This window comes from Tetrahymena thermophila (assembly GCF_000189635.1).
Source record: "Tetrahymena thermophila SB210 genomic scaffold scf_8254548, whole genome shotgun sequence".
Lineage (NCBI taxonomy): Eukaryota > Ciliophora > Oligohymenophorea > Hymenostomatida > Tetrahymenidae > Tetrahymena > Tetrahymena thermophila.
In genome coordinates this window covers 663129-670940 of record NW_002476319.1, presented here as the reverse complement: position 1 = coordinate 670940, position 7812 = coordinate 663129, and the positions used below count along the sequence as shown (strand labels likewise).

Sequence of the window (7812 nt, the reverse complement as noted above, 5' to 3'; positions counted from 1 at the left end):
TAATAAATATAAACTTTTATAAATGTTTTAAATAAATGAAAAAAATAATCAATATATTTAATAATTTATGCTTAAGTATTAACACAGTATGTTTAATTCTCTTCTGAGAAATGATATGATGTTAGGACTACAGTTTTTGATGCTTTTTAAGTTATTTATAGAATTTAAGTATTTATTTAATCTATTCAAATAGTTAATTTAATTTACTAATCTGCTGAAATTATTATTTGATTTATTTTGCTGTTTCTCTCCTAAAATAGTTTGAGCAAACTTTATAAAAGCCCATCATTTAACTCTGACTTATATTCATTGAAACTAAATTTAAATAATATGTTTTATATTCCTAAACTTTTAAATAAAATTTTATTACCCATCTAAAGTTAAACTAAAGTTTTATAATTTATTATTTTTTTATTTTATTAGGTCACCAATTAAATCATTAAAAAAATTCTCTTCGATGTTGTAGTTTGAATAGCTTTTGTTAAAATTAAATATAAAAATCATTTAAATTAGATAATAAACACAAATATTAATGAATTTACTATTTTAAATTAAGCCTAAAATATCTTAGCCTTGGTAACTACTTTAACATTTAACCAAAGTTTTTAACATTATTAACATTTAATTGATTGTCTCTCCACCTTTAATAAAAAAAATATTTTATTTAATAAAGAAATTAATACAAAAAGAAAATGTTTACTCTGAAAAATTGAAAGATAAGTTCTCTAACTGAATCAACTTTGAAATCGAAGAGCATAAAGAATCAAACTCCTGAGGACGAATACCATTTTGCTATGAACCTCTCCTTTAATTTATTTATTTAAGAAAATAAATTAAATAAAATTAAAAATTATCTAAAAACAAATAATTGTAAATAGTTTTAAATTTACTTAGATAAATCTAAGGATAATTCACCTAATCTTCTATGAACTGATAAACACTAACTCAAAGAATCCCAAATGTCTTGATTTAAATTTCCTAGGCTAATAAAATATTTTTATTTTTATTGCATAAATAAAATTAATTTTACCCTGAAAGATTTAAATGAAGTACTAGTAAATACTCACAAGCTACTATTTATGTAAATATTGAACAAAATCCATTTACTTTAACTTCTTCAGATGTAGTTTCCCAGCTAAAAATTATTTTTTTATAATAACTTAAATATATTTTTCAATTACTTTTATGTTTAAATCTTACTTTTCAAGATTAAGCTCTAAAACCTTTAATGAAGTGCAGTTTTTTATGATTTTAAAAATACTTTGGAAAGATTCTGATGTAACATTCACCCAACTAATTTAATTAAATGTCTATATGTCAAATATTCTCAATTAATCATATTTACTTAGATGCTAAAATAGACATCACCTTTAGTGCTTGAGGGTAATTTTTTGTAGCTAAAGTGCTAAATATAAATAATTCATTTTAATAATTTTATCCTGTGTTGAATAAACTTGATCTATTTATTTATTTAATAATTGATAAAATTTAAGATTTAATAATTAAGATGGAACAAAAAATATTTAAAAAATGAAAATTAAATTTAAAATCAAAATTAAATCAAAAATATTTCATTTATATTTACTTTTTAGAAAAGTTGAACTAAAAGTAGTAAGGAAACTTTACAGTTTGATTTATTTTTTCAATTAAATTCATGTTTATAAAATTATTAAAGACTATTCTGTTTGTATCTCTTTGACAAAGTTTGTAGTCTTCAAATTTGTTTATGGTAACAGAACCTGTTGCTAAATAGGTTAAACTTAGATTTTAGTGTTAATTCTGGGAGTATTCTTCTGGATTGTACTCTTTGAGTAGTTTCATTTCAATTTCTTGCTAATTAGTCAATTTCTCTTCTATTTGAAGTTTGTCATTTAAATTTTGGTTTATTTATTTTAACTTTTTCACTTCATCTCTCAGTTCTTTTATTTCGTTTTAACACACTACAAGTTAAGCTTCTTTTTCTCTTAATTTTTATGCTATAGCTTCGTTTTACTTTTTGAAAGAATGTGTAGCACTAGAATAACTATTAATTTCAATATCATGGTTTGCTTGCTTATAAAGTTGTTCTTTCAACTCATTTTCTCTTTTTTAATACATTTACTCTAGTTATTTCCATCTTTCTTCTGCTTCTCTATTTTATTTTTTTATTTAATCGAGCTGTTTTTGCATATTTTCTGCATAAAACGGAGGAATTTCCTACTCGTTTTGCAAATAGAAATTTATTCTTTTAAGTTCATCGTTTTGTTTCCTTTCCCTTAATAATTTATGTTAATAGCTTAAATTAAATAAATAATTTTATTTTCAAGTTACTCAGCCAAATGCTGTTAAAATATTGCTTTGTCTCCTCTCAAGTTTTCTGATGTTTTTTGTTCATTTTATAGGCTCTTTGTTAGCTCTTCTATCTTTTTATTTTGACTCTTAATATCTTCCTCTAATTACAACTTTATTTATAAAAGCTTAGCATTATGCTATTCTATTTCTTTTTTAGCACTCTCTTCTTATTTTAATTTTTCATCTAATTATTGCATCTATTTAACATAAATATAATAATAGAAATTATTTTTTTAAATTAATAAAAATAAACCTGCTATTAGAGTTCTTAAATCTGAGTGTTTAAATTTTCTTTCATCTGTGTATTTTCTTCATCTAATTTTAAAAGAGTTGCCTTGTTTTCTTCATCTTTCTACTGCTATGGAACAATATGCCTTATTTTAAGATTTAACTCTACTTTATCTTATTCTAAATTCTCAATCATTCTTTTATATGTTTTGATGATTTCACTCTCATCATCTTTTTTGTAAAGCAATCTATTTACGTTGTAAATAAAGTTTATTATAAACCCTATGACACAGACATAAAGCATAGCATAAAAAAAAACGGGTTCGTTGTTATTTGTGCTTAACTAATATATGACAAAGATGATAACAGCAAGCTAAACTCCGAATCTTTCAAACTCCTTTAAATTTACATAATTTCTGCTATCAAATTAGTTACCATAAAACAAGTAGCAATCATACATTCGAAAGCAAAACACATAATCGTAAAAAGGTACTAATTTATGATCAGATAACTTAAAACAAGAGGCAATTATTGCAAATAATAAATCAACTCCTATTATAGTCCAAACAAAAATCTAACCTCCATAATATGCAGCAAGACCCCAAGAACATACTCTAGCTGTATATTCTCCAAAATTAAAAACGGCAAACAAGGCTTTCATTTTTTAGCCTGCTCTATTAAATAATAAATTATCAATTTAATATGTTTTGAATTAAAAAAAAATCGAATGAAAATTTAATTTGCTTACTATTTGAAATCTTCATATCTTATATAAAAGTAGCAGTAATTAGAATAAAATAAGCACACTATGCTCAAAGAGAAAGATATAACTTGAGCTTATTAGTAAGTGTCATTACTAACATTCCATACTAATGGCTTATTTTCATAAAATATAGATAGAATATTTATCATAAAACTTGGAGCAGCCTCCATTATTCCCTAATATGTTTAAATCTGCATAGCATCAACCATATACCATGGCTAAAACCAATATCTTAGTAGCTATCCAAATCCTAAAAATTCAAAGAAAGCCTTTAAACCATAGAGTCTATGCTCATTAACATATATTTCATAAGTTTTGTAGATATGGCAAATAATCATAAACCCAGTTAAGACACCAAAGAAGTGCTTGCCTTGATTCCAATACTGTATACACAAGTAAATATCTGCAACAATACTTCCATAATATATGATCATTTTCAACAAAAAACCAATAAAATTTTTAAAGTATTCCCAAAAACAGGCACAATAACTAAATTTTTTGAATTCTTAGTGATTTCCTTATAGCTATTCCTTGTCATTCTATTTCATTTTAATGGTTAAAAGTTGCGTGTATTTTACTCTACTTAATCAATTACTTTTTATTTAAGTTATCTGCAAATAAATATCTTTATTTGAATTAGGTTTCAGTAAACAAATATCAAGTAATTTTTAATCTCTAAATAGTTATAATTTCAAAAATTTTTAAAAACTCATAAATAGATAGATAGATAGTTAATTTAGAACATACATATTCAATATAATAATTAAAACATAAAATTCTTTGATTTGATTCTTTTTTAAAACAAAAAATTGATTGATAGAATTATTAAAAATTTAGCATTTTGTTGTGATTTTTTTCATTCTACTTGTAAACTTAACAAATTCAAAATTAAAATACTAAAAATGTACGAAGATAGAATTGAATATAGGTAGTATCAGTAAAAATAAACTTAAAATTAAAACGAGCCTAAGCGGATTAACACATAGCATTTAGATTCACTGATTAACAGACAACCTTCTCATCAAATAAAAAATATAAAACCATTCGATAAAAACATAGAATTGAAATTTATAGTCCTTTCAAAGAGTCCTCCTATAAAAACAAAGCAAGGAACGATAATGACTCCAATGATAATAGCAGATTCTACAGGATGTATTTAAATGAATGTCTTTGACGATTGTAAATTTATTCGCATTCAAAATTTTAGTTTTGTATTTAATTGATTTTTATTATACTAGACGGTACTTTTATATAAGAAAGCAACACATGCTACACATAAAACGCATATGCAACCATGTACAAAGATAGACTTATTCTATATTAAGGTATTTTTTTACTCAATTTCTTAACTAATAAATGTAAGTATTTATTAATAATTATAAGGAAAATAAGGGATATTAAAGTAGCTTTCTGATTACTTTTTCGATTTTAAGACAAAACCAAATATTAGTGATCAAAATTGGTCTGAATATTTGGCTTCAAAATAGAATAATAATATGAATTGATTGATGATAAAATAAGCTAAAAACAAAAAAATAAATATTGTATTCAAAAATGTTTTTTTAAAATAAAATTATGAAAAAATAGGAGTTATTTCTACAATCTTTAGTTGAAAAAAAAGTATATCAAGCACAATTAATGGATTAAATATTTTATATGTCTATAAAAAGTATTTCTTTAATTTGCAATGTTAATTAATATTCTAACATTTTACTTCAAAATATGTAATTTATAAATTTGTTTTCTCAAAAAACTAAAGCAAACTACTCAAAAGTAGTAGGATGTTTATTTTTTTGTTTGCATTTTTAGGCTTGTTTCTTCAATATTGTGAAATGTTTTTCAAAAATTTATTATTTCAATATGTTTAAGAATATTTATTTTATTTGTACAACTAATATTCTTATAAAAATGTTTTATTTATATATAAATAAATACACAAAAAAAACAAACATAGTATTTTTAGTTATTCAAAATTCTGAAGCTGATTGCTTAATGTTTCTACAAATTGAGCATCCTAAGGGTGTTTCTTGCCCATTTGGATTATGCTCTCCTTAAAATGGACACCCTTTTTTCCCTTTGCAAATAGGATAATCTTTTGGTTTCATTCGTTGTAAATTACTTACATTATTATGACACGGTTCACAAAAATGAGTAGTTCCACTAATTAATTTATTGTAAAACTATAAATAATTTTTTTAATGAAAAAATTTATTACAAACAAAACCAGACAGCTATAGAACAGCAATATCTGCATTTAAATTCTATGAATTCAGTGCCATGCTACTTACATTTCTCTACAGGAATTTCACAACAGTTTGGGCATATTAAATCTTTAGGTTAAAAATCTTTTTTATCATCATTTAGAGCTCTTTCACAGTCTTTCAGACCTCCAAAATATGGTGCTTTACATTTATAGCACATATAATACGAATAAATAGCCATAGCATATTCAACTGGTTTTTCAAAATACGGACTATCTTTTTTTGCCAACTTTTCATCTTTCTCTCTTCCTTCGTGCTTAAGTCTTTTTATTGCCTTTCAAAAATGATAAATTAAATTTCATAATTAATTTTTTAATTATTTTACTTTATCTTTTATTGTATTGAATAGCTTTCTATTTTCCTCTAGCATATCATATAGATCTGAATCTGGTGCTAATTCCATCCACTGTTTGCATAAAGGACATAAACAAAAATTAAATACAATTCTAGGCGATAGCCATTTAACTTCAAGCCTTTTTTTCAGACAGCTATAATGGAAAATGTGTCCACACTTTGATCTCATAACAGGTGCATTAATCAACCCTTCAATAAAACATATATTGCAGTATTCCTCACCAGTGACCCCTTTTAAACTTTCATTATCTTAGGCACATTTTTCAAAGAGGCAAGGTGGACACTTCAGCTCATTCTTGATACCACAGCAAGGATGGCCACACTTTTATTTTAAAAATTAAATTTTCCAACATGAAATAAATAATCAATTTACGTTAAGGATTTAATTGCATGCATTTTTTTGTTTTAAGGAGCACTCTTTCGAATTGCAAATATCTTAAAATGCTTTTTCATTCCTTGGTTTACCTTATAACTGTTCGTTACAGTACCTGCATCTCCTATTAATAATTTATAATCAGTTTAGCTAAAATATATTTATTTTTTTTCTAAATAAATTAATACTTGGATTCTTAGAATTTTTAGAAGTCAGAGCATTCATAGCCTAAGTGATAAGGAACAGATTTACAGCTTCTACATTATTCAGTTTTACATGCTGCGTTTTAACAAACAAATCTGTTTTCTGAATAATGCTGTAGTAGTTTTTTATCCAATTGTTTTCCATCTTTATTGTTTACAAGAGAATTGGGATCTCCCTTTTGGAAGTCAAATTTTTAATTACACTTAATACAAACTACTATGTCACATCCTAACTCTAGTACTTGAGTATCTAGTTTATCGTATTTTTCTTTACCTAAAATATTTTCGAAATCCTCTTTTTCGAACTTTGATTTACAAAGTTTGCATTTAATCTGACCTTTATTTGGAATATATTCCTCATTTATTTACTTTAACAAGCATTTTTTACAAAATACATCCAAGCAATTATTTAAGAACCAAAATTTATCACAATCGAAATTACTATCAAATTTCTGTTTGCAGCCATTACAAGTTGTTTAATCAGTTGCATAAATAGTAGCTAAATCTAACTATTCTGGTTAGGAATTCTCATAGTAATCTGAAATATCTTTTTTTTTATTTTCAGGGTTACCATTTTTGTTTTGCTTTTGATTAGCTTTGCCATCATCTTCTAAATCAGATTCTTCGAAATAATCAAATTCTTATTTTTGCTTAAGAGGTTTTTTGATAGTTTTTTTAATTTCTTCACTCTCATTAATTACTTCCATCCTTCTTTAAACTATTATTTTTTCATTAGTCTTTTATGAATCTGATTACTACTACAGCTATTATTATTTATCTTATTTCTGATTGCTACCATTCATAGATAGTTAATATTTACCGTTAATTAATGCATCAATGCTTTACTTTAAATTTCCTTTTTCTTTTTTATATTTTATTAAATAAAATATGTGACTAAACAAATATTACTTTCCATTATAACTTATTCAAGTTTCACCAAATATCCCAATAGTTCACCCCTTAAGATATAAAGTGGTTCTAATTCAAGTTCGTTTATTGGAATATCATTAAATTCTTTAGCTAAAGGGCTCTCTTCTTGAAATTTCTTGCAGTTAGAAATATGAGTAATCAAATCCTTATCAGACTAGCTGCAGTTGATTTCTTTTTCACAAAAACAAGATAGCAACATATTAGTGGCTAACTTACTAATTTTATATAAAATTATTTGAATTTATTATCAAGAATAATATCTAATAATTTTTGATATTTACTTAAATGCGGGAATATTAATTTTATTAATTATCATAGACAAATTAATTAATTAATAAATTAAATTGTTTAGAATATTTTTTATTTATT

At 24.2% G+C, this 7812-nt stretch overlaps 3 protein-coding genes across 3 annotated transcripts; 1 reads left to right on the top strand and 2 right to left on the bottom strand. All coding sequences in view use genetic code 6, as the record gives it.

Annotated features, from left to right (window-relative positions):
* Positions 1-48: 48 nt before the first annotated feature.
* On the bottom strand, positions 49-3870 carry TTHERM_00318770 (transmembrane protein, putative; the record flags this gene model as incomplete). The annotated part of the gene is made up of 13 exons (XM_001021459.2): positions 49-142; positions 208-315; positions 371-475; positions 543-641; positions 701-805; positions 891-983; positions 1031-1135; positions 1201-1293; positions 1346-1459; positions 1586-2254; positions 2311-2528; positions 2585-3233; positions 3308-3870. 13 exons carry the CDS (start codon positions 3868-3870, stop codon positions 49-51), a joined length of 3015 nt encoding a protein of 1004 aa, XP_001021459.2.
* Positions 3871-4224: 354 nt separating this feature from the next.
* On the top strand, positions 4225-4827 carry TTHERM_00318760 (SOSS complex subunit B1, putative; the record flags this gene model as incomplete). The annotated part of the gene is made up of 3 exons (XM_001021458.3): positions 4225-4501; positions 4561-4647; positions 4706-4827. The coding sequence occupies 3 exons, from the start codon at positions 4225-4227 to the stop codon at positions 4825-4827; spliced, it is 486 nt and encodes a 161-aa protein (XP_001021458.1).
* Positions 4828-5289: 462 nt separating this feature from the next.
* TTHERM_00318750 (E3 ubiquitin-protein ligase MYCBP2, putative) lies at positions 5290-7642 on the bottom strand (the record flags this gene model as incomplete). The annotated part of the gene is made up of 6 exons (XM_001021457.3): positions 5290-5482; positions 5538-5857; positions 5909-6259; positions 6311-6434; positions 6499-7375; positions 7423-7642. The coding sequence occupies 6 exons, from the start codon at positions 7640-7642 to the stop codon at positions 5290-5292; spliced, it is 2085 nt and encodes a 694-aa protein (XP_001021457.1).
* Positions 7643-7812: the final 170 nt, after the last annotated feature.